This window comes from Eimeria maxima, genomic scaffold (assembly GCF_000499605.1).
Source record: "Eimeria maxima Weybridge genomic scaffold, Emw_scaff213, whole genome shotgun sequence".
NCBI lineage: Eukaryota > Apicomplexa > Conoidasida > Eucoccidiorida > Eimeriidae > Eimeria > Eimeria maxima.
The window spans coordinates 18355-44041 of NW_013565005.1; the positions used below are offsets into that span (position 1 = coordinate 18355).

A 25687-nucleotide genomic window follows, 5' to 3' on the forward strand; every position below is an offset into this window, starting at 1 on the left:
CCTATCCGTCCACCTCCAGGCATCTCCTCTACCCCAGTCACAGCAGTACCATCAACTACAACATCAGGAACAGCAGGCGCAGCACTAGCAGCAGGTGCTGCTGCTGATGCTGCGGCAGCAGGTCTTCCTCCTACATACACCTCAGTCCTCAGCAGCCGGTTGCTGCTACCACGGCCGCTGCCTCCTCAAGGGCTCCCTCAGGGGCTCCCTCAAGGGCTCCCTCTGGGGCCCCCTCAGGGGCTCCCTCAAGGGCTTCCTCAAGGGCTTCCTCAAGGGCTCCCTCAAGGGCTCCCTCAAGGGCTCCCTCAGGGGCGCCCTCAAGGGCTCCCTCAAGGGCTCCCTCAAGGGCTCCCTCAAGGGCTCCCTCAGGGGCGCCCTCAGGGGATCCCTCAGGGGCGCCCTCAGGGGATCCCTCAGGGGCTCGCTCAGGGGGCAGCAGTCCCTTTCGCAGCGTCTCCTGCTGCGGCAGCAGCGACACAAGCACAAAATGAATGCTCCAACTCACTGCTGCCGCCCCGCCAGCTAGGAAATGCAGGAGCAGGAGACAGCAGAGGTGGGCTGGGAGAGCCTCGTGGGTCGTCTTAGCCTGCTGTACCTCTATCATGGCCTCCTGTTGCACATGCCTATCAGCTATACCCCACAGTGTAGCAAGCCTACAGACCTACTTGCTGCTGCTGCAGCTGATGCTGTTGCAGCCCAACAGTAGCAGGTGCCCTAATCAAAACCCGGCAGCTGCACCAGTAACAGCAGCAGCACCCGCAAAACTGCCCCTCTCCAGTGGTCACGTTTCCCCTCCTACAATCCTCAGCTACCCCCGTGCTGCGACTCTGCTGCTACAGCAATCAAAAGTTGAAGCGGCAGCAGCAGCAGCAACTGTAGCCCTGCCCCAGCAGTTGCTGCTGTCCCAATTTTGCTCATTCTGCAATAGGATTTTGCCTGACCTATCTCCTTTTATTTGTTGTACGGAGCGGCCGGGCGAGAGGCGAGAGGCAGCTGTGCCGAGTTGTACGGAGACGACTGCCGCCTGAGGGATGGGGTCCCCCTCTGTCTCTATGTCTCTGTCCCTTTGCCTTTCTGTCTCAATGCTTTTCTGTATTTGTCTCTATGTCTCACTATCTGTCTCTTTGTCCCTCTGTCTCCCTCTTTTCCTATGAAATCTGTATCTTTCTCTGTCCTTATAACCCTCGCAGGAGAGCAGATGCGTGTAGGTGTGTAGACGTGAAATTATATTGGGCTTACGTGAAATTATATTGGGCTTGTCTCTTGTGCAGTTGTCTCCTGTAGCCATCTCTCTTGTGCCTCCTCTATCTATCTCATTCGTGTTTCCTCTCTCCGCCGCCACCCCTATAATAGCATTTAGAGGCCGCAACAACAGCTGCTGAAGTAGCAGCAGGAACAACAACAACAGCAACAGCAGCAACAACAGGGACAAAAAAGAGCAGCACCACCACCACCACCAGTCCCTTAAAAATTTTGGAGGCCCCTGGTCTGTTCGTTGTATCAAATGGCGCTACGGCTGTAGCAGCAGCCCTCAGGACATCTGCTGCAGCAGCAGGAGACAAACAGCACTACAAAGGCCCTCACTCAGAGGTGCTGCTGCAGCGGAGCGCGGAGCAGCATCTGCGAGAAGACGCTGCTGCCTACCGCAGGTCGACAGAAGTCACAGACTCCAGCGCCGCAAGACCAGCGAATAGGGTTTAGGGTTCGTGCCTCGAGGTTGGCAAAAAGCAGCCTCACCGGCCTATGGTGCAGGGATTAGGGTTGGCGTCCCGAAAGGAAAAGGAGACATTCCATTAGTTGCAGAGAAGCGGAGGCAGTGTGGGAGAGCAGCAAGTGGCACTCTGCAGCACAGGCTCTCTCTCGCTGCAACAAGAGCAAGAAAGCGGCTGTGGTGCAGCAATTGCTGCAACAGGCGCTGCACCCCACCGCTGCAGCTAGTGTCGCAGCATGGACTTCAGAGGATAGAGAGATGGAGAAGAAGGTGTACCTTCCGAGGTTTTGAGAGTGGGCGTTTTGCGGGTGTTTTACATTCTTTGACAGATGCTTCGGTTTAATGTGATGTTGTTGCCCTCCTGCCGTGTGTCAGGTGAGTGGGAAGTAGTTATTTATGCGTTGTTTGGAGCACCAGCGGAGTCTTCAGTTGCTGTTGCTGTTGGTGCCGGTGTTGCAGGTGGTTGTGGTGTTTCGGACTGTGGCGTGTCTGATGTATCTGGCGTGTTTGAAGAGTTACTTTGTGTTCTGTGTAGGAATTGTTTGTTGCTTTTCATGTTGAGGAGGGTTTGCGTGTTGTGTGATTGGATTTGCTGATGGTAAGCGGCCTCTGCCTCCCAGTACACCTCATGATTGTAAGCAGCTTCGCAAGTGCCTCCAAGGGTTTGCTCGAGGAAATGGAGAGGGATTTGCTGTGTTAATTTGCTGCGCTGTTTAGGGTTACTGGTATTGATGAATTCAACTTTTGCTGCGGTGAGGGGATGCAGCATGAGGCGCACAAGTCGCCATATGCCATCCAGGTAACCCGGGGCATCTAGTAAGAATGCTTTTGCAAGAATATCCGTATAATGTTCATTTAATATTTGAACAACTTCCCTGCTAACATCCATTGAAGGCACCTGAGACACCCGAAAGCCTGCAAAGTCCACCAGAAACACCACCTGATCCCTTCCGCTGCCCACAGGCACGGATTGCAAGGCCTTTTCTAGTGTATACAAAGTATAATCCTGTGCAGCACGCGTTGACTGAGCTGGTTCTCGTCCAGGTCTGCAAGCAAAACAAGAGAAAAACACAACAACAACTGTACAAACAGCCATCACTTTTGTACCATGGTCTTCAAGGGCTTCCATCTCAACTGACCCAGAATCCACCACTCCAGTACTCATCTATGTCAATAACAAATAACCATACTTCACCAATATATATACACAATACGTCACAATATCTATATATGTCATTTGTTTGTCGCCGTTTTTATCTGCCTGTATTTACCAGTTGTGTTGATTATTGTGTTCGTTTGCATTTGTTTGTTCCTTCTGTGCGTTGTCTTACAGTTAAGTGCTTATGAAACGTATTTGCTATTCTTGCATATTGTTCGGCTGCCGCTTGACTATTGCGTGTTTCTGTTCTTTATACGCTATATTGCATAGACTAATAATGTATGGCGGGTGTAGTCTATTGAAGACAAATACTAAACAAACATAAATATACATGTTCTGCATTAGGGTGTAAATGTGGGCATTCCCTGAATTGTTTATTGTTGGTTTGTTGTGCGCATTGCGACTTTATCGTGTTTATTGCGTTATTTGCCCACTTGAAATAGACAATGGGGTGTCCATGAACATCAAAACCCCTTCTGTACACGCTGCCTCTGGCTGCTGTACCCATGACTTCTTCTGGCTGTATGTGATGGGGTTTGCGCTCTCTTCTCCATTGCACTGTCTGCATGAGCTGCTGCTGTGCTGCTGCTTCCTCCCAGTTGTAACTCCGGAGATAGCGCCAAAGGATAAGGTCGTTAGACAGCCACAAAACCTCCTCCCATGTCAACTCCCGCACTTCTTTCTTTGATCCGCTGCCGCTGCTGCTGCTGCTGCTGTTGCTTCTGCTGAAAATGCCTGACAACCAACTTTTCTCCTTTGCCACCGGGGCTTCCTGCTGCAGCTCCTCAACTATTGGAAGGGCGTCCACCACAGCACGCAAAGCACGCACCTTCTGCAGCTGGTCTGAGCTCAGATTTAAACCCTCTACAGTTTCAATAGGTGGGTGGACACCCAGAGAAGGGGGGGGGCCCGTATCCGTACACAACGATGTCGGAGCAGAAGAACTGCTACAAGCAACAGGTGTAGACGAGGACGCCGCAACGTGAGACGCCGGAAGCGTCTCGCTCTCGACAACCGCCATTGCGAGACCTATATCCCAAACCCTAAATCCTTGAGACGCTTCTGGAAGAGCGAGTCGCTGCCGCGTGCAACAAGCGCCGATCAGCAGAACGCTGAGGAGGCCGCACACGGCGCAGCTCACTCTTGAAATGCCCAAAAAAGAAGATATCAATGACGACTGTCAACTATAACGAAGAAAGCTGAAACGCGAAGTGACAAAAGCGCGCAAACCGACAGCTTTCTCTCCCAGTTCAGCCGAACGGCGGAAGCGAGAAGGAGAATGACACGACGCAAGACTGGCCTACAGGAAGCGCTGGACGAACTTCAGAAGAAAAAAAAGGCATTTGAGAAGATTTGAATCAAAAGAAAATGCATGGAAGCGAGATTCCGCTACACAATTGAACACCGCGTCCGCTCGCCTGACCGGGACCTGTACAGTGGCTCTGCGGCGCACGGCGCAGTCCAGAAACCTGAGCGCAAAGGTGGGAAAGCGCGAATTTTTAGAAGCGATCCTTCCAAATTTCTACACATAGATGTATAAGGGCATTTAATTACAAACAAAGAGTTGCTCCATTGGTTTTGTACTACGGGATACACAGCGCACACGGCCCCACCCGTGGGACTCCTTCCGCATGCGGTGAATATACACTCGAAATGCTGCACTGGCCGTTTGCGTTTTTTATTGTTTTGTCCCTAGTGGAAAAACATCAAATTTTGCTTTGGGGGGCTTACCAAGGTGGGGGGCCTTGCCGCGGGCCCTTCATGGAGTGTCTGTACACCTCGAGTGAGGCACCTCATGGGGAAGGCGTCTGTAAATTCCCCGCAATACCGTCAAAATGGAGCCTCTGTTGATGCTTTGCGACGCCGATGTGGCGGCTGGCTGTACACTTGAGCCGTTTGTCGTTTGCAGCCTCTGCACTGTTACCCGCCGGTTCGAGGCTGCCGGCCGCAGCTTCCAGCAGACATATGAACGGCGGGATTCCCTTAAACACCCACGGAAATCTGGCTCAAGTGAGCTTTCTTGCCTTATAATCTACGGAAGGAGGCTAGTGTTGTATACTGTACGCTTTTTTTTGCATGCACTGAAGGAGTGTTTTCGGGGCGATGCTGCTGCATGCAGAAAACACCCGGACACCTGAGGAGGACGACGACTACAGTGAGGAAGTAGGCAAATCGAAGTCGAAGAGTAAGAACAAAGCAGCAGGAGGTCAGTATCACGAGCAGCAATAGCAGCAAGTGCCCAAGCATGAGCGGAACCCGCTGCGTTTTCTTCCTTCGTCCTTGTGAGAGAAGCCATTTTATCTGTGTTGCCGTTCATTAGCTTCATCACGGTGATGTGCAGCAACTGTGTGCGTTCGCTGCGTTCTCTACTGCTGCTGCTGCTGCTGCTGCAGGTGGAGGTGGCGGGAGTTCTTCCATGTGCTCTGGAGGAAATCTAAGGCGCATTTTGGCCTACAAGGAGACGCTTTATCAAATATTAGGGGTGCACGAAGGTGCATCACTTGCAGAAATTAAGAAACAGTACAGAAAGAAAGTTTTGGAATACCATCCAGATAAAGCGAAGAGCGGTGGCACAAGCCCACCAGCACATCCTTCAACCTCCACGTCCACTAGCACAGACAATTCAGCAGAAGCAGGAGCCGCAGCAGGAGCAGAATCTGCAGAAGGAGGAGTAGAAGGAGCATACATAACAGCGGCAGCAGCAGGGGGCCAACCATCTTCAGAGCACGAGGCATTTTTAAAGCTGCAGGAGGCCTATGAAGCTCTTAGCGGCAAGTGTCTTTGCATAGCTTCCCTTGCTGCAGCTGCTTCGCCGCTGTACTGGCGGAGGGGATGTACATACAGATGCAACTCGAGTGCATGCGCTGTGGTGCTGGTGCTTGTGCTGCAGACAGCAGCTTTAGGAGGCAGTATGATTCTGCTTTGCCTTTTGACGAGAGTGTCCCTTCAGCAGCGGACTGTCAATCCCCCGAGGATTTTTATAAAATATTTGGTGCTGCCTTCCAACGGAACGCCAGGTAATTAGATTGTACCTCAGAAGTTGCTGCTGCTGCTGCTGCAGCGAGAGCCAAACATGCGTTCATTGCTTGCATGCATTCATCTGTGCGCATGCTGCTGTGGATATACAGCCAGCAGTCTGCTGGCAACCAGCCACGCGTAGTGTGGCGGTTTTGCCGAGGCAGCAGGAGAAACCATCGTTAAGGGTTTAGCGTTTAGGAATAAACTGTCTTTGCCGTCTGTAGTGCTATCTGTAACCACACTGCGAGAAGCAGAAGCTCTCGAACGGGCTGGTCGGATAGGTTTGCGGCATTTAGTTGCTAAGGTTGCATACGTGCATGTATGTATGTATAGATATGTGAGCATTGAGAGTTGCGTTTACGCCTGCATTTGATGAGTGTCGAGATGTGGCGTATGTACAGGTGGTCTGTGAACCGGCCCGTTCCTACGCTGGGTGATTGCTCAACACCATTGTCCGCAGTAGAGGAGTTTTATGAGTTTTGGTTTGCTTTCGAGTCTTGGAGGGATTTTGGTGTACATGATGAGCATGACCTCGACCAAGCAGCATGCAGACTGGAACGCAGGTCAGCCTGCGGCAACTCCCCTTCTGCTGCTGCTGCTGCAGTAGTAGTAATAGACATATCAGCAGCGCCAGCAACAGCAGCAACAGCAGCAACGGGAACGACAACAAAAGCAGGAGCAGAAACTGCACCATAGCAACCACAGGAGCAGCAGCAATACCAGAAGCTACAGGAACAGGGGCAGCAGTCTAAGTAATAGACAGTACATGTGGGACGGTCGTCTGCATGACATTTCCTGCTATATGTGCTCCCTATTTGTAGGTGGATGGAGCGGGAGAATGCAAGAATAAAAAAGAAATACATTAAGAACGAGAGGGCGCGCATCCAGAAGCTTGTGGAGACGGCGCATGCAGCGTGAGGGGCAGCAGCAATAGCAGCAGAATAGTTGCCTTAAGCCTCTTGCTTGTTTGCGTGTGGGGACTATAGGAGACGTGCCTTGCTGTTGAGGTGTATGGACGACGCAGAGACCCCCGAATCAAGCAGCAGAAGGAAGAGGAAAGGAAGAAGAAAGAAGAAGAAAAGGCAGCACAATTGAGAGCTAGAGAAGAAGCACGACGGGCAGCAGAGGATCAGAAGTCAGTTAAATCTTTTCTCTCTTTGTGTTTCTGGCCGTTTTTTCCTGTTGGTGCCGCCGCAGCAGCAGCTTTGCTTGCTTTTTAGGGCGAAGTTGTTGGTGCAGTGTATGACCATTTCTTTGCAGTGTATACAGACAGTTTCGGGGCATCTTGATTAGTTGCTGTTTCCCTTCTTCTTCCCTTCTATTTCTTATTCGCGGTGGATGCCGCCTTTAAGACAGATGTTAGTTATCATGTGCTGTTTGTTGCACAATTCTTTTCTACGTCTCCTCTTTAGCGGGTTTTTGGCGTTTTACAAAATAAATTCAGTGCAAGCACAAGTTTTTGTTTTTCGTATGCCGTCGAGACACTCCAAATTTATATCGACTATTGTTGATGCATGCGTTGATATGCTGCTTGTATGCGAGGGCTACATGCGGTTGGATGTTGCGAGCGTTTAGGAGAAGAGAAGAAGAGGAGGCTCGTAGCAGAGAAGAAGAGGCGCAGCGACTTCTCAAGCAGCAGCAGCAAGAGCGGGCGATTCTCCGCAAATGGTATGTATCTGTTGTCTGGGGGGTTTTAGGTGTTTGATTGTGTCTTAGTACCTTCTATTTCTAAACTACAGCACATTGCATGCTTTCCAGGCCAAACGGAAAAATTGTTCTTTACTTTATCTACATACTTTCAACAGCACAGAATCAACGTGCTGCAATTGCCACAGGGACACAACCATGCTGCCGCTGCACCCTGTTGCTGGTGCATCCTCTTGTGCCCCCTGCTGCAACCCCGCAGGCGGCAGACCTTCCGCTGGTTGTACCGACGCCTTGGGGAAGGAGAGGAGCAATCGACTCTCCTAAACCCGGTTCGACTTCAGGAGTTGAGTATGGCTCTAAACCTTGAGGAGATGCATCAATTCCTCAGGACCGTCTACCAAAAGCTGGGCCTGCAGGTAAACAGCCGCAAATACCGAGGCCACCTCGTGCGTGTCCGCGTGCAAGCATCCATCCATCGGTATTTGCGCGCTGTCGTTTCCCTGTGTTTGTTCTGGGCTTCGACTGCCTAAACAGCTGCTTTGATTGTTTATGCTTATTTCATGATTCTTTGCTTATGCATGCAATGCTGTGGCCCTAACTGTTATGGGGCAAACGCAGCAGGGGCCCGTCTATCGCGCAAACACGGAACTGTTGGCAGCTGTTTTTACAGAAATTTGAATAGCTTTTGCACCTTCTGCTGTTGCTGTTGAGGGGCTTTCGGGGATAATGCAGGTATGTGCTTTGGCGGCTTCTCAGGACCTCATGCAAGACGAGATGGGCGAACCTCAGCCACTGCCTGAGGCTTTGAATATCTCGGCAGAGCAGCAGAGCGCTGTCTTGCGTTTGTATTTAGAGAAATGGCAAAAGCTCAAGGAGGCAGAGCTGCAACGAGGAAAAGCAGCTCAAGAGGAGGCGCAGCGCCTGCAGGTCCGCTGTTCTTGCTGCTCCTTCTACTGTTGCGAGTAGTGATACTGCTGATGCTGGCTGTTTTCCATCAGTGGAGTTGTACACAAAGGGGGCCTATATCTATCGGAGCTTTACGAATCACATATATGTGTATTTTATTCATTTCAAGGCATATGCGTTACAGCATTTTGCCGTATACCTGTAGACATTGACACATGTGTACGTAGGCAATGCCACATGTGGTTGATTTATGTTTGTTTCGTGCTTTTCCATGGTTGTGTAGGAGGAAAAGCAGCGACAAGCTGTGGAGCGGAAGAAAGCGCAGCAGTCTGTATGGACAGCTGAGGAGTTGTCGCTTCTGTCGAAGGCTCTGCAGAAGTTCCCAGGGGGCACCGCTCGCCGGTGGCATCAAATTGCCTCGTTTTTGGGAACGAAGACCCAAGAGGAGGTGCGTATCGACTTCAAGAATATGTAGACCGTGCATATGTGGCTTCCTTTTATGGGCCCTTTCCTGGGTCCAAATAACTCTTTAAAATTTGACGAGCGCCGACAGATGCGACGCCGCCAGCTGCAGCGCCTGTGCAGACGATAGGCGCAGGCCAGCAGCAGCAAAGGAGCTTCTGCTGCTACATTGTGTTTGTCACTGTTGCAGGTGGTACAGAAGGCCAAGGAAGTGTCCATCAATCCCAGCCTAGTGATCGCGGGAACCAAAGTATCGCAAATGCACAACACGGGTTGGAGCTTAGGGTTTCACCCTTAGGGTTTGGAGTCTAGGGTTTGTGGGAAGGGGGAGTCGGGTAGTCAGCGCAAATTGGTACCTGCAGCACCTGCTACTCCCATGAAGCTGCCCAATAGGCAGGGTATACGCCGGAGTGGCTACTTCTTGTTTCAGTGGGCTTGCGGATTGTTTGGTTTGGGTTGTTTGGACTGGTTGTTTGTATATATTTATGTCCTTTGCAGGAGGTGCAGCAGCAGAGCATGCAGCAGCAATTGAAAGCAGCAGGTGCCGCTGCAGCAGGCAGAAACGGGAAGGCATGCGAAACAGTCGCCTCCAGCGCTGCGTGGACTCGGGAGCAGCAGATTGTGCGTCTCTTAAGTATCTTTGCTTTCTGTTTTCTTTCGGCAGTAGTTCACTGCATACTTGTACCGCCCCTCAGTTGGGCCCTGTGTCCCGACTGATTGAACTCCTTGCTGTGTTCCTTACGCTTGTTTGGCAGTGGCCTGTCCGAAATCGGCAGGCATACAATTTGCGCAGTGCACAGATATACCTGCAATGTATGGATGTATATATGTAGTGTATGGACATATCTGCAACGTATGGATATATCTAGAATGTTTGGTAATATGCGCAATCTACGGGTATATTTGCAGTGTAACGATATATTGCAACTTTGGGGTTTGTGGGTTTGTTTGCTTAGGCCCTTGAGAGTGCCTTGGCTAAGTTCCCTTCAACGATGCCACCCCAGGAGCGTTGGTCGGCAATTGCAGAAGAAGTTCCTGGGAAAACAAGAAAAGAATGCGTCGAACGATTTAAACAAGTCTGCCAAGAAAGCAATTCGAATCCGTGCTGTTGTTCATTGATGTTGTTTGCGTGTTGTTCTCGGCTGTTTGTTGCTTGTTTTTGTATGTTGTTTTGTGGTTGTTTGTTTTCCGTTTGCTGTTGTCTGTTCTTCACAGCAAGAAACTGTAGAACCAATACATGGGCTGTGCTAACCCATCTGTATAAATGCGGGCCCGCATGCATTCTTGATAGATTTATTGCTTTGCTCTGTTTTATTTTGTTTCTTCCATTTTGGGTGCTGCTGCTGCGCCTTGCAGATCCGCGCAGCCATTTTGGCGGCCAAGGGATCGCAATAAGTTATGCGCAGCCGAAGAGTGCTGATCTGGGATCCTGAAACGCGGACAAGAAGCGATCGACAGGAGGAAGAAGAAAAGGAGGAGGTGTGGAGGGAAGAATGCAGAGGACGAGGAGAAGGGAATGGGCTGTTGGCTGTCTTTTTCTGAGGGTTTATCATGGCGGCCTCACGACAAACCCATTTCCTGCCCGAACGAGGAAGCTGTTGTTCCTTGGCAGGGCTTCTGCGTGTAGCAGCAACAGCAACAGCAACGGCAACAGCAACCACCGGAGTGTAGCATGCACATCATTATTTTCTGTTTAAGGAGAAGCTCTTCTTACTTGCTTGTCGCTCTAGTTGTTGCGGGGATGGCCGGCGGCCAAAAGAACCCCGTCCAATGGAGGAGGAGGTGCAGGGCCACTGTGTGCTGCATTTAACTGCAAACCTGTCGTGCGTTGTAGTTCTTATTTCTGTCATTAGTATTATTATTCTCAATATTGTTCTTAATATTATTAGCATTGTTGTTGTTGTTTCTTTTAAGACTTGGCAGTTTTTAAAGGAGTTCAAGGTGTGTATGGTCGTCCACCTTCGTTTCTCTTCCGCTGATTTGCCTGAAAGAGCAAAGTACATTTTGCTGCCTTCTTTCTCGATTAGAACAGGGGGAAAGAGAGGAACACCTACTGGCTAGTTGGTGTCTGCCTTCGCAGTTGCCTTTGTATTGGTCTGCAGGAGATAAGTTGCTTGTTGCTACCTTATTTCTTTCTCTTGTCCGCATCTCGATGCGGTTTAGGCATATTTTGGCTTTTTTCACACCTGGCGGTATGCAGCTGCCGTCCGAGGAGAGCGCCAACCATCCCTGGGGGCTGTAAGGTTTCGGATGTAGCGTGTATTACCGCCAGTTGTTGCAGCTGCAGCTGTAGGCTCACCAAGGGGAGCTGTAATCTGCTGCACAGGACTCAGCACAGGGGAAAGAGAGTAGGCAGTGCTCCTCCATGAGTTGCTGCAAACCATTGGAGCGTTGCAGTGGATACCTCTGTCAACATATACTCAAACGCTAAACGCCTCACCTTCATCCGCCAATCCATCTTGTGAAAACTCATCCTGGGCAGGCATGGCCCAGTGTACTGCAGCAGCAACAACAACAGTAGCAGCAGATTGCAGGAGTCTGCCTCTACTGGAAAGAGGAAAAGGCAACGCACTTGCGACCCGGCAATGCATGACATTTGATCTTCTTAACGTTTTTTCGATATTTACGTTCGTTTGTAGCAACCCGTGTACATGCTTTCAATTCCAGCCAACCTGCATCTTCCCACCCCTACGCATGCATTGTTCAGCAGCAGATGAATTCTTGTTCTTTTTAGCAATTTAGCACCTCGGGACAGCTAACTTTGTAGTTGCGGACACACAGAGGCGCACACGGCCAGCGGATCCCGCAGCGCCTTTCGATGCCTTTCTTCTCCTCCTGCAGATGCAAATGGCAGTATGTATCCTATTCTGTTGCAGATTTGCTGCGGGCGCAGAGCTGCTGCTGCTTGGGTTTGCTTCTTATAAATGCTGTTGCTGCTGCTTACGGATGACAAGTCGCTGTACTTTTCTATCCTTTCGCATCTGCCTGAAGCACCTCAGTATTGCGCTTTTTACTCACACGGGGACTTCAGGCAGCAATTAAGTGGACCACCTCTGTACAGGAAGGGGGCAACGCAGCTGTCGTCCTGATTGTGGAGCTGCGTGCATGCAATCGCCAGCACAATATATAACATATTCGTTTCCACCGTGAAATAAGGGCAACTGTGTTTAGGGCCTTTTACCCAAAGCTCAGGACAAGGCTGCTCGTAGTCCTTTTCACAGGGTGATATCGTCGGCCATTCAACTTTGCATGTTTCTTCCAGCTGGCGCTTCATGGAGGCGTCTTCAGGGAAACTGTTGACAACCTGAGGAGAGTTTGCAGGCAAAAACACGAAATACATAGGCCGGAACTTGAGCTGTTGCAGGAGGCCTACAGCACAAGGTCCGGTGTAACTGGGCAAAGCTTCGCACACGCCCACTTCCCCCCTAGCTATCCACCCTGTTGGGAGGATAATTAGGGAAAATGCGCAAGTCAAGACACGGGAAAACCAATGCTATAGATACCTTCCGGGCAGAGAAGGCCGTAGTTCTTAAGTGTGTGAACACTCAAAAAGCAATTCAGGTGCAGGAGGAAGCATAACGGTGAGGCTAGCCGCAAAATAAAGAGCGAAACTGCAATCATTGCCACGCCACGAGTATAACTATTTGTCTGGAAATTACAAAACAGGGGAGCGTAGCAACTGAAACTACACAGTCTGACCTGCTTGAAACTCGCTACAGTGTACAGACACCTACATGATGCAGTTTGTATTTAGTAATAATACCAAAATTCGAATTCAACAGAAGAAGCAGTGGAAGTGTGGGTACATTTACTGGAGAGGAATCTCCTTGGGTAGAAAAGCAAAAGTTACTTTTGTGTTGTGTATATTGCCATCTGTAGCGATTCGTTTGTACGCTGTTAGTAGTGGAAAGCAAGAATTCATATATTATTAAGCTTCTGGTAGGAATTTTCTTGTTCATTGATGAGGATTGAACAGCCACAGCTGGACAGACACCATGAAGTGCCACAGTAGTGTGAAGAAATGAGAGATGTAGTAGCTTTGCCTAAATGTCCAGGTGCTGATGAAGTCTTGAAGGGCTTTTTGTTTGCCCTGCACTTTCAATCAGTTCGCTTAAGATCTGCCCGCCCCTCGGAGCTGATGGGGCGTGGGTTCTTTTAGTAGAGGAGAGTTGAATGACTCTGCCTGTGTCAGCTCGTTGGGTCAGTAGGAGATTCTGTTTTCGCTGTGCAAATACATGAGTGGTTCCTTCGTGGGGTTTTGTTGAGAGGAAGGCGAGCGAGCCCACCTGTTCCTCCAGCTTTAAACTCTCAAGCAAACTATTGTACGTCTGCTGACGTTCACGATAGAGGCTTAAATCTCCCATTTCGTGTTCGTCTGTACATAATAGAACTGCAGACTGCAGCTCCCGAGCCACCCGGTCCCTCTCCTGCCGCGCGCCAACGACGGCCTCTTGAACACGGGTCGTGCATTGGAACTGCTTCTCTATTTCTCTTATGAAGCTGTTAAGTTCCTCGTGCAGTTTGTGGAGCCCTTCTGCAAGACTCTCCTGTTAAAAAGGATGGTAGATAAACAGCAGAGATGAAGGTAAGTGTAAGGAATTGGCAGGACACCAACGACGTACACGTTCAGCCCTCAGCAGCGCTTGTTGTGTGCTGCGGCGCCCCACTAGGGAATTGTATTCTGTCTGTAAGGCAAGGATTTCTGCAGATGCAGCAGCATTACACGCGAAGGAGGTGCAAGAGCAGGAAAAAGCAGTGGTAAGTGAACTCCATCCTCTTACCCTGCTGTGCCGCGTGAGACGCCATTTCCCTTCTTTCGTTCATTTCCTCTCCGTTTTTGCGCACTTGAGATATTCTAAAATTTATCATATGTTGCAGGAGTAATTCGCTCATATTTAGAGCCCCGCTTACTGTCTCAGCGTCTGCAGCCGCTCGTGTTTCCGGGCGAGTGCTGCTTCGCACAATCGCCGCAATTTCATTGATTCTTACAGGGAATCTTAATGAAATACGACCGACAACGCAGTTTAAATGAACTACCTTCTGCCTTTTCATGAGCGTCATCTTCTATCGCCGCATTTTCCTCACGCACAGCGCACAGCTGCGCCTCGATTGTTTCAGATTCTCTCAGCAGGCGTTCAAATTTTGTCGCCGCCTGTTCAACCTCCGAGCAGTCCAGCCAACAAGCAAGCCTGTCTTCCTCCATCAGGGGCAAATCGTGAATAAAAGCAAGTATAATTGATTTTTATTTATTGAAAGGCCTTAGGGTGGCCCTGTTTTCCAGAAAACAGCTGTAGTTTCACCTGCTGCAAGCTCAGGCGCGTAGCAGAAGGCAAGGCAAGCAGTGACGGTTGCAGCGACACCGCAGAAGAATCTCGCCGTGACACCCGGTTTATGCACCTTTTATATTATCTTTCAACAGGTATCCCTAATTCTTGATGAAATCCGTTGGAAGTTTTACTTGGAAAACGCCGAAACTGCTGGAACATCGCGGCCGGTTTTGTGTCACACCAGACATGCTACTGCCTGTCTTGCTGTCAAGATTGACACGGCGTGATGTTCAAGTATGTGTGCTCTAGCCTCCTTTACACCTACCTAAATCTGCCTAAAAATGATTTATATATCTCCTTAATTCCCATTTCTTTTTATTTGTCATCCTTTTGGTTGAACACCACGCGAAAGCCCCATGCGAGCAGTGCGCCTTCGGTGTTTAGTTTGTACAACCGAATAAATACGGCGCACTTCTGATGTTTCTCTTTTGCTGCAGGCCTCACTTGTCGCGTTTGTTTTCTTTGCGTACTTTTTGACTCGTCCTTTTTAATCCTGCGAGTTAATTAATGCACGGCCCCTATTTCGTAGCCTTGCTGGGATAGGTCCCCTCTTCCCAACATCGAGAGGCAATGCCCCGTTCGCATGAATACGAAGCCGGGCCTCGGCCAAGCAGAGTAAATCCTTTTTAAAAGTGTTCATCAGTTGGCTTGAACTAAAGGCCAGGGTGCTACAACTTGCCCATGGAATCCTGGAGTTCTAGGATTTCAGCCTTACTCCCAATGCAGCGGTTCAATTTGAGTTAAAAGGATAGCTAGAAGCAAATCAGCTGTCTTGCAGTGAAACTGTATGCGTTCTTTTAGGACTTCACCTTGCCTTTTACGTCTGAAGCCTTGCTCTTCTGTTCCACTTCAAGCTTTCAATGAAGTTATTATTTGCATTGCGGTCAAAAAATGGACCTGCTGCTCACTGTTAAGGCGACAAGTCGAAAGTTGCGGCTGCGGCGATCTGCCTCATCCTTATCGGATTCAGTTTCCTCTCAGCTCAATACAGTATCAGACAGTGCAGCTTGCCGGCCTCAAAAGGCAAGGCGTCTCGCGCTTAAAGGGGCTCCTGCTCCGTATTTTGCTGTTAACCCCCATCTTTTTGAAGACCCTCAGCTGTGGACAACTGAGCAGCTCCGAAGACTCTGCAGCGAGCTCGGCTGCTCCGCGTGCGGCAGTCGCAGCGCTCTAGTTGAACGATTGCAGGACCTCGACTGGGATCCAACAACGGGGGTCAACCTTGAGTGTCTACCAACAGAGATCTGCGAGCAAGAGCAGCAGCAGCACCACCGAGACGACGGTGCCATCAACATGCGGCCGCCCCCTGGTGTATGTACACCTGCGGGGATCCCATCTGTTCTACATAACCCAGCAGGCGGGCCTGCCTTGCTGCAACGAGAGACCCAAGACACTTGCAGCAGCAGCGACGGCAACCCCCCCCCTGCCTCAACGGCAAAGTCAGCAGGGCAGATCAGCATTAAGAAAAAGGCAGACAGAAATCAGCGAGGCAATGAGGCCTCAAGTGCAACCAGTGGCCGCGGGACCAAACGAAAACGTCAAGAACAATCGATTAGGGAGCTGCAGAAAGAAGAAACTGCCAGTCCGCCTCGAAAACAAATCAAATTCTGCCCCTTCAATAACATCCAGCTCATCACAACCGATGACTTTGAGTGCGACGGTGCGTCAAAAGATGGAAGCACAGCTCTTTTCTTTCCTTTCCTCTATTCTGTATAGTGCCTTCAATTGCACAGTAAACCCAGCATAACTACAACACCTAGTAAAAATAACAAAACAACACCCACAACCACCAAAATTCGCAGCCCCTTGCTATGTGTCCTCTCCCTTAAATGCATGCAACCTCCTCCCCAGGCTCAGGCTGGCTGCCCAGCCTGTTGTATAAACTCCTCTCCTGAAAGCAGCCAACTAGCCTTCTCGTAGTAGAAGACGCGTTCAATGCCGCGGCCAGACAAGAGCCTCTCATGAAGCCAAAGGTCTTAAGTGCAAGTGCCTTGTTGCCCCTCTGGCTACAGGGAGGAGGAAGTTGATGATGAGTTGCAGCACAGCAGACTCGAACAGACAAGTCCGAATCTCACTGCTTGCCGCTCTCCTCCACGACAGGGAGGCTACACTATGCAACAACCTGGTGCAGTGTAATGGTGTGCTGGCTAGCACAGCACTGAATAACCCCATAATTGCAGCAGAACGAGCTGCTGCGTACAGCAGCTCTAGATATTCTCAGGTGTCTGTATGCCGACTCCCAACTTCCTCCTGCTTCGCTACATATTTCCAGACGAATAAAAAGCCTGCCAGAGGCAATGAACGTATAAGCACTGATGGGCTGTATAGACATCGCAGAGAGACGCCCTCGCCCGCAAGCGGTGCTTCCTCTGCAGTGCAGTTTAATCGTCTACGGTCCCCCTCACGAGACTTTGCAGAATTAAACGCAAATCCGCCTTAAAACAGGGTCAACCCTAAGCCCCCACACCTCACATGCAAATAACCAGGCACTCGATCTGTATACTCAAACCCAGCGTGGCTGCGGCATTTTAATGCGACAGCAGGCAGCAGCTCGCTAGCGGCAGCAGATATTTCTGCTGCATGACATGCTGCATCGGTTGTAAATAGCCTCCTCCCTCCTCTTGTCCAGCATTCGCAGCAGCATTAGTCCTCCGCCACATCTCGGGTGTTAAAGCTGTTGCAGTGCATGCACTTCAGTCCTGAGGCAATTGGAGCACGAGGCAAAAGAAAGCAGACACAAGCATTGCCAACGTAGCTGCATTTGCAGACTTCGACAGCAAATAACAGCATACTGCAAGACCGGCAAGCATAGATCAAAAACGAGTGTGCTGCAGGGCCAGCAGGCTGCCGATGACGGCTTCCTCTCCCCCAACCCCACCACCACACTAGTGATTTATATTTAAATAAATCTCGGGTGTATATTCACACACCCAAGAAGTGGAAGTCTGTAGTTGAACGCTCAAGGCAATCGTTGCACGCAATGCGAACTTTACGCTTCATATCGTCTTCCATTGGAGTCCTCGCGATTTCGTCACTTAGCTGTTTCCAAAACTCGCTGTAATCTGCAATCGACTTGCTGCCTACAGACACAACAAGATCAAATAAAACAAACCAATCACACGAATACAAATATAACATATCCAGCAAATAAGAGCACAGGAGAAAACAAAGACAAGTACGAAAAACCACACAACGACAAAACAGACAAATAGGTGAACCACACACACAACAAATCAGAACGCAACACGTCAACCACGGCCCGCCCCATCCTGTCCTGTATAAATATTGTATACATTATACATTCACTGGGAATCTGCAATTGACATACACATTTAAGGTTAGTACATAACGTATTTATATTTATGATGCGGATGCTGGGTTGATGCGGGTGCATGCAATCGAGCTCACACACGGGGCAGCGTATCGCTTGGAAGCCCTTCTGTTTCTGTAACAGCCTCAGACAGTCCTGCGCAACCAAGGAAAGATATTCCAAGGAATAATTTCGATATTGATGCTCTGGCGATGGCAGCCCGTTACAGCAGCTGCCAGCATGCAAGGGCGGCTATTCCATGTATATGCAGCGTTTGGATGCAAGGAAGATGCGTGCACTGATAGATGCATGCATGCGTGCATGGAGCAGAGCAGTGTGTGGCTCTCGTTTAGTGCATGCAATCGGTGGAGGAAGGGGGACTGCACAGCGTGGATGCATTGGGGGCTCTGCTTGTTGAAGAGAGGCTTGGTGCTATCTCACAGCATGAATTGTGTGACCGCACTGCAGCACTTGGCTTTGCCTCAGACTTGAGAACATATCTTCTAGGCAGACAGGACACTGCCTGCGCATTGCATTTTCCAGGCATTTGTGTTTATTCTGCAGCTGGAGTGGGTAGCAGCTGTCACAGGTCTGGCAGTGAAAGTAATTCTCTCGGCCTCCCAAGCGGCATATCCCGCAATCGCCGCAGTGGTACACCTAAAGGCATGCAACGCATAAATCCAAACGCAAAGCAGCCCCCATCATGTATGCACCGCCGCAAAAAAATAAGTAAAAGCACGACGAGCAGCAGCAGTGAGACCAGCAGCATCTCATCGACAGCAGCAAATGTGGCAGCCTCATGTGCCGCAGTGCCGGAGAATTACCTTCTTCTTCTCGCCTAGGTCGTCCCAAAATTTGCAGATAGGGCAGAAGTAAGCCCCGAAGGTTACTTGGCACTGCATGCATTTGTTGCTCACGGGCTGCCGTGTGTCGCACGCAGCGCAGATTACTTCTTCCACAGCGTGGCGGTCTATTTCGCTGACACAAATACAGCGCAAGAGAAACTGCATTAAACATATGGCCCGCTATCCGTGACAGCTCACCCCCGAATATCGGCTGCAACACAGCCACAAATGCAGGAACAGCAGCAACAGAAAAGGCAGCAAAAAAAACAGCACAAAGAGCAGGAGCAGCAGCACAGGCAGCAGCAGAAACGACAAACGGCAACAGCAACTCCAGCAACAACAGCAAGAACAGGCCAACGGACTGTGCCTTGGCAAAATCCGACTCGTATGCTTCATTGTGACAGTGTCTGCACCAGTATATTTCCTTGCTGCAGCATCAACCACACAAAGCAACAAGGCACAAAAGTACTCTCCACCACGCGCGGTGTCTGTGCCGTTGTTGGTGCCTTTATATACGTGGCCAGAACAGCGTCGGTCCCTCAATCCCCTCTGCACCTTATTGATTTCACTGATGTTGCATGCGGCCTCTGCTGCTGCAGCAGCGGCAGCACCAGCACCAGCGGTTGCATCAGCGGCTGCTGCTTCTGCTATTGCTGTAGTAACAGCACAACCAAAAAAAAACGCACCAGCACGGAGCCACTATTTTGCATTTGCGGCGATAGTGGGAGCAACCCAATTGCTCCCCTGCCTCTGCAGCTGCACTGTCTACTGTGGCTGCTGCTGCTGATGCGGATTCGGGTGTATCTGTGCTGCTGTCTGAATCGGAGCTGCTGCTGCTAGACCCATCGTCGGACTCAAAAGGGATACTACCCTCCTCAGCACTGCTGACAGCTTCCTCCCATTGTTCTGAAGTATCATCTTCTTCGCTGTACTCGGAGTTGGTCCTACGGGGCTGCTGTTCTTCATTCAGCTCATTCTCTTCTTCGGCTCCTCTTTCCGGGGCCTCCTCCGCGTTGGCAACTTGCCTTTCAGGAGCAGATGTTGGCTCTGCCGACACCCGGTCTTCTGCTGCATGGGATTCGTCTTCGTTACTGCTGGCAGTTGGCTGCCCCTGCTGCTGGAAGCTGCTGGAGGCGCTATCGGGGGTCTCGGAGTGCTCGCGCTTCCGCTGCGCACTGTCGGGTGACTCCTCGTCCATATCGCGCCCGCTGTACAAACCCGATGAAGGGCTCTGGCTGCTGCTACTACTGTTGCTGCTGCTGCTGCTGCTAATGGTGATGCTGCTGCTGTCGTCCTGAGACTCTTCGCGATCTGCACGCCCTTGACGTATCCCCACACCTGAGGCCTCTGGCTCGAATGCAGACATTGGTAGAGAGCTGGTCTAGGCAGCGGTGGTAAGCCAATAAATGCTCAATGGTGACAATAAAGAGGAAGAGGGGCCAGAATTGCGATGCCAAACAGCCCACAGACTCAGCGCTCTTCGCCACGAACAAGCGGCAGTGGCACCGCTACGCAACGTGAAGTGTATGTCCACCTATAACAAGCACAAAGTATGCGTGTTTATAGGCAAGATCTCACTATTTCGGATTTCGCGAACGCCACAACTACTGGAACATAAACACTTCTACTTCCTCCTGGCCAGCCGCCAACTCCCGCCAGCGGAAGGCGTTCGGGTGTATACATGCGCTGTCAATGCAACCGAGTGTAAACGCAGGTTTTATCTCAGTTCGACTCAAAAGTGGCAGCCGACAGTTATATTTGGCCAAGAACCATTTTGAAGCAGTTTTTTGGCTTCTTTTGCACTATTAAATCTAGAGATCACCGCTGTCTAGCCGGAGGACTCCCTGCCGCAACCCCGAGCAACCGATGGCTTCGTCTATTCAAGTGTGCTAAAATTTAGGATGCCCTATGATTGTTTGGCTTTTTGTTCTTGTTGGTTCTGCCTTACCAGGGGACACAGAATGCAGCAGCGCCCTAACTGGCTAGCTTACCTTTGAGCTGCCGCATTCAGCTTAGAGCGGCCGCAGGCATAGCCAAAATGCATCTGCAAACTCTTGAAGCCCTCGCAAACTGTGTTTACAAAAGTACGTTGCACACAGAATCGGTTCATCTTGCCGTCAGACGGCTACCAAAAGGCCCCCATACCACTCAAAACACCCTTGCCCGACTCCACCGTTAGAGCCACCCTAAAGATTCAAAACGCCGCAGCAAGTTCACCGTAGTCCTACGGTTCGGGCCATGCCTTTTGCAAATACCTGCGGCTTGGTGCGGAAGCAAGTACCTGGCCTGGTGTAAAATGTCAGGCCATGCTGTGACGGTCCGCAACAACGCCGCCGCAAACGGGCGGCCTCACCTTCGCTTGCAACACCCTCAAAATAACCACATTTGCGGGCCTTCAAGGGTTTAAAGCTGCATGAACACTGCAGGGAGGCAGGCGCCTCGCCTTCTGAGGTGTTTGCTTGTCGCGCAGGAGTTTCCCTCACACAAACATTCCCCTCACTGCAAGGCCGAGGATGCCCCCCTTTTTGGCGACCCAGGCGGCCTTTTGAGTTTATGTAGTGAGCGAAGGTTGCGATGTCTACGCGTTTCCTCAGTTCTGCTGCCGTTGCAGCTGTGGAGGGCGTCTTTCGTTACGTGTTCGTCGAAGGAAGCACACAAGGGAGGCCCCTCGTGCCGTCCGCTTAGAGGCAGAGTTGCTTGTCTTTTCATTCCTAGCCGACTGACACGTGACAGCTTTTCTCTCCACGTAAAGTGGATCTGTGAAGCAGGTTGGGGCTGCAGCACGTCGCATGAAGGCTGCTGCTTGTTGGTTCGCCTAAAGGGTAGCAGCCGCCGGCGGCGAGAGTCTTGCAAAGGGCTCTGTTGGTGCTGCTGCTGCTCCTGCTGGTCTTCATCGTTTTCCCCCTGCTGCTGTTCCTCGCCACAGGGTCTAGTGGGGTCCACCAGTCCTGCTGCAATAGTCTGCTGTAGTTTCTGCAGTTTGCGTCTAGGGAAGCTCCGCAGTTTGTGGAAGCAAAGTCGCAACAATTCGTTGTGTTCGACCTGCACGTGAAAGCCGCAGCAGCAGCATCGGGAGTGTCATCAGGATGTAGTGATACGCCCGCGCATGCCCATGTTGCGGGCATCCGTAATTGCCTGCACCTTGCAAGAGAACGATTAGTGCCTCTATGGCTATCGAATTTGAGGTATCTTTGTCCCGCAGGCAGTTGTGTGCTATTTGGAAGGAGTCTGTGTGTGGGATATGCAGGCGTACAAGGAGGGCCAGCTTGGCTTTTAGTGAGCCCATGACTTGCTCGAGGGAGTGCATCTTCGCGAGTTGCGACTCGAAATAAAAGATAACTCCAAGAGCAACCCGAAACAAAATCTTGGGACCCTCCAGCATCAAACAGTCCCAAATGCGAAGCACTGTCGGCTGCTGTACCACCATCACAGAACGCATGCGACGAGGAAAAACTGAATGTTCAAGCTAACAACCCCAGACAGGCGAGGGAGACAGATCGGCTTCACGGACACCCACATCATACAACAAACCCCCCGAAACCTCCAAACCGTAAATCAGCTTTAATACAAAACCTCAAAATCCGAAGCAACTAACAAAACTCACCGGGCAAGAAGTCGCAAAGAGACACAAAAACCACTCTGCCGCCACCCACTCCACCTCCACGCCCGTCTTTCTGATAATTTAGGCACAAAAACAAACAGGTCCAAAGACAAATAAATACACGACAGAAAATCATATTAAACTCCATTTGAAACTGATGACATTCTGAGGGCCTCCCTCTCTCGCATCGCTCAACCACCGGACTCTGTTTGAGAACTAGCGTCTGCAGCAGCAGATGCATTAGCAACCGTAGCAGACCAGCAGCAGCAGGAGCAACAGCAGCAGAGCAACAGCTCAGTACTTTAGGACTTGAAAGACGCGGGGCGATTTCTGCCTAATGAGCAGCTCTAGCACTTTCAGGTCTCTCCGCAGGTCTGCCATCCCATTGGAGTAGTAGCGACCTATTTGCAGTCCTGCGAAACACACGACGTAGCAGTTCAGCAGCTCCTTGTGTGCGTACACCGCATTGTCCATACACTAGAGTGCATTGCCCGCACACCGCAGTGCACATAACCGCAGTGCATACACTGCATCCTGCTGCGTGCAGCGCAGCACAGCTTCCCTGCCTAGATGCACCGCCCGTTCCTTACAGCCCCTCCAGCTCGCATCCCCTACCTTTGTTTTTGTCAGTAGAGACAACGAGCTGCAACAGCGAGGCCAGGGCCAATTCCTGTTCTTGAAAAAGCAGCAAAGTACCAGCCAAAAAGTTTAGCCCCTGGCAGTAACCAACGCCAGGACGCGCAGCAGCAAAACCCCGCAAAACGCGACGGAGCGCGCAGATGCCCCCGCTGCAGCGGAACTGTACAAACACCCCAACAGCAGCGGACGCGGCAGAAGTGATTTCACAGGCGCTGGCCGAGGGGAGCGCTTGCAGAACGTGGCTTGTCCCGCACTCCACATACACCACGTACACCGCGCAAGCGAACAGCAGCGCGTTGCTTTCTCTTGAGTTACCCTTTTATTGTTTGGAAACGTTCGAGGGAGGTCCAGCTCAATTTGGCCGCTGACGTCCACAGGCAGCTGTGCCATCTGCAGCCTGCAGCAGAGTGCAATGTAGTAAATATATCTGGGCAATATGTATTGGCACAATACAAAACACTAAGCACATGTGTACATATGTGCATACATGAGCAATACCTCCAACACGAAAAAAGGCCAGCTATGGAAATTCCGCTCTCTCGTTGGGTGACAAAGAGAACAAGGAGTCAAAACATTTAACAAGCACGATTTAGGTGTCCTTAACGTGTGCATTCAGTATACGTACACATGGAGGCTTACCGCTCAAACGCCTTCGGGTCGGAGTCGAGTAGAGCATCCGCCCCCAGGAAGAAAGCCCAAACCCTTCCTCTGCAGCAACGAGAGAGGCACAGGAGTCCAAAAAACGCAAGAGGAAAGTGTGCTGTTAAAAAAGGGAGGAATGCCAGCCTAATAGCCTTTTGAAAGTACCGGTGCAAAGAGGACAGAGAAAAGAACCCAGACACAAACAGCAAACACGTATTAGGGTTTAGGTGCTCCCTTCACCTGAGGTGGTCGGGTATGCCGCGGCGGACAAGCCGCTTCAAAGGTCGCCGGTCCTCGAAGCAAGGGTTGCTCGCTAAATAAGCCTCCCAGCTGCAGCAGCAGCAGCAACAGAGCAGGCAGAGAGCAATAAACACATAAACACACACACACACACACACACACACACACACACACACACACACACACACAAGAACAGGAAAACAAAGCAGGAACACACGATCTCCCTAAGGTGTACATACAGCTGCGTCTGCCGCCTTCTCTGAGAGGCCGTCTTCTCTTCATACGCCGCCACACGAGCCCGCACCTCCGCCCCCAAAGTAAATCCGTAGTAACTGCCAACTTATAATGCAAACAACAGCAGACCGCATGCACACACAAACACAGATACATACAGAACCCACGAGTAACTGCTGCTGCTACTGCTGGTGTCGTTGCTGGAGTTTGGAGTTGCCATGCTGTGCACGTGCGTTCGGTTCGTGTGAATTTGCTGATACGCTGAGCGCATATGCATGCCGGCATGCACACAAGCACCTATGTACGTTTTTGCTGCAGCTACAGCAGAGTTGAGGTCTCACCGCTTGCGGGGATGGGGACAGGCGCAGCAGCAGCAGATGCCAAAGGATCAGAAGCAGCAGCAATAGACACGGTGTCACTAGCATTAGGAAGTGCGTCAGGCAGCAGGGGGCATGTGTCGCCCCCGATCTGCTGCAGCATGTCCGCCTCTTGCGAACTGCTGCAGCGCAGCAGCAGCAGAGGAGAACGCGGCTGATGCTGCAGCTGCATAGTCTGCAGTCTCTCCAGCGGATCGTCAAAGTCTGTAGGTTGAGTGGCGTCTCCTTTGTCGCTGTCTCCCTTCGTCAAAGAGTCCCGCAGCTCCCGCAGCTCCCCATCCCACAGGCTGCTGCGGCTGCTGTCGCCGCTGCCCTTGCTGTTGCCGCTACAGTTGCTGTCGCTGTCGCTGCTGCTGCTGCTGCTGCTGCTGCTGTGCCTGCGGTTCCCTCGAGCCACGCGCTGGGGCCTCAACCCCGCGGGGCCTTCGGCTTCGGGGTTCAAGGTCCGCCCTACACCGTTGACACCGTTTCTTTTGCTGGTGTTGTTGCTGATGTTGCTGCAGCTGCTGCTGCTGCAATTGCGATTGGCAGCTAGAACAGGACTCGGTCTACATGCGCAAATGCGGGTACTCCACAGGCTGCGCGTGGTGACGCCAGAGAAGCAGAATTGCCTATCTGAGGCCCACGGGGGTGCATGCTTGCTGCTGCTGTCGCTGCATGCGTTGCTGCGGCTGCTGCATGCTCCACTGTTGTTGCCTGTCCGCCGGGCATTGCTTAGAGACGCGTACAGCCCAGACTCTACTGATGCCTGGGTGTAGCATAGCCCCATTCGCGTGTCTTCTACTCTAGGGCCTCCCCTTCTGAAGGGGGCGTTACTGTGCCTCACAGCAGGAACATGGTTAGGAGCAGCTCCTCCACTGCTGCAGCGCCGCACGCTCAAGGCAGCAGCCCGCTCAGCCGCAGCAAGGGACCAGCTGTTGCTGCTGCTGCTGCTACTGCTGCTACTATTACTGTCGCCTTTGCTTCCGCCTGCCTCTTCGGAAGGGCTCAAAGCCGCTAGCAAAGACAAGGACAAAGAACGAGATACCATGAGTGGTAAGGAGCGCACATCCGACACTGTGGCGGTCCTAGAGCGAGACCAATCCTCCTCCGCAGTCCCTCTCATTTCTGTCTGGTGCTCATCGACCCTCTTCTGCTGCCGCCGCTGCTTCTCGTAAGGGAAAGAGGTGGAGTCACAAAGCAGTGGCAGCTGAAGGGTGTTGGAGGATGGAGCACCATTGCCGCTGTACGTACACCTCGAGTCCCCTCCGAAGTGCATTCGGCTGGTTCCGCAGGAAGCAATTCCGTTGGCAGCCATCTTGATGCACGTTGAGGCTGCCCTCAGCTCGTCCGCGTTTCCCGTTGTGTCTTGGCATCTCATGACAACTGCACTGCGCGCGGCGCCAGCGAGGGTCCCTACCGCCGTTACGGCTCCACTGGGACCCGCGTCATCCATAATCTGCTGCTAACTGCGGTCAGAAGAGCTGGCAAGGGCGGTGATAGTTGAGCGGTGAAGACAGCAGCAGGTGCCTCTCCTCTACCCTCTAGTTCAGCAGAGGGAGAGGCTCCCCCCCTCCCCCCCCACCCCCC

The 25687-nt window shown here is 51.4% G+C and overlaps 5 protein-coding genes across 5 annotated transcripts; 2 read left to right on the forward strand and 3 right to left on the reverse strand.

Moving 5' to 3' along the window:
* Positions 1-148: 148 nt before the first annotated feature.
* EMWEY_00022000 (CRAL/TRIO domain-containing protein, putative) lies at positions 149-3891 on the reverse strand (the record flags this gene model as incomplete). The annotated part of the gene is made up of 6 exons (XM_013480615.1): positions 149-460; positions 596-630; positions 1240-1344; positions 1585-1640; positions 2191-2757; positions 3305-3891. The coding sequence occupies 6 exons, from the start codon at positions 3889-3891 to the stop codon at positions 149-151; spliced, it is 1662 nt and encodes a 553-aa protein (XP_013336069.1).
* Positions 3892-4705: 814 nt separating this feature from the next.
* EMWEY_00022010 (DnaJ domain-containing protein, putative) lies at positions 4706-10298 on the forward strand (the record flags this gene model as incomplete). Its single annotated transcript, XM_013480616.1, has 14 exons — positions 4706-4880; positions 4990-5055; positions 5264-5647; positions 5761-5887; positions 6290-6451; positions 6710-6802; positions 6913-7023; positions 7464-7556; positions 7795-7951; positions 8292-8462; positions 8725-8889; positions 9402-9524; positions 9860-9979; positions 10260-10298. The coding sequence occupies 14 exons, from the start codon at positions 4706-4708 to the stop codon at positions 10296-10298; spliced, it is 1986 nt and encodes a 661-aa protein (XP_013336070.1).
* A 4823-nt stretch (positions 10299-15121) lies between these two features.
* EMWEY_00022020 (hypothetical protein, conserved) lies at positions 15122-15946 on the forward strand (the record flags this gene model as incomplete). The annotated part of the gene is made up of 1 exon (XM_013480617.1): positions 15122-15946. The coding sequence occupies one exon, from the start codon at positions 15122-15124 to the stop codon at positions 15944-15946; it is 825 nt and encodes a 274-aa protein (XP_013336071.1).
* Positions 15947-16873: 927 nt separating this feature from the next.
* Positions 16874-19751, reverse strand: EMWEY_00022030 (zinc finger (CHY type) protein, putative; the record flags this gene model as incomplete). The annotated part of the gene is made up of 6 exons (XM_013480618.1): positions 16874-16929; positions 17161-17310; positions 17639-17696; positions 17982-18197; positions 18365-18518; positions 19072-19751. The coding sequence occupies 6 exons, from the start codon at positions 19749-19751 to the stop codon at positions 16874-16876; spliced, it is 1314 nt and encodes a 437-aa protein (XP_013336072.1).
* A 1130-nt stretch (positions 19752-20881) lies between these two features.
* EMWEY_00022040 (TBC domain-containing protein, putative) lies at positions 20882-25553 on the reverse strand (the record flags this gene model as incomplete). The annotated part of the gene is made up of 10 exons (XM_013480619.1): positions 20882-21427; positions 21639-21800; positions 21990-22059; positions 22288-22399; positions 22602-22785; positions 22941-23022; positions 23265-23333; positions 23508-23597; positions 23747-23846; positions 24083-25553. The coding sequence occupies 10 exons, from the start codon at positions 25551-25553 to the stop codon at positions 20882-20884; spliced, it is 2886 nt and encodes a 961-aa protein (XP_013336073.1).
* Between the last annotated feature and the right edge of the window lie 134 nt (positions 25554-25687).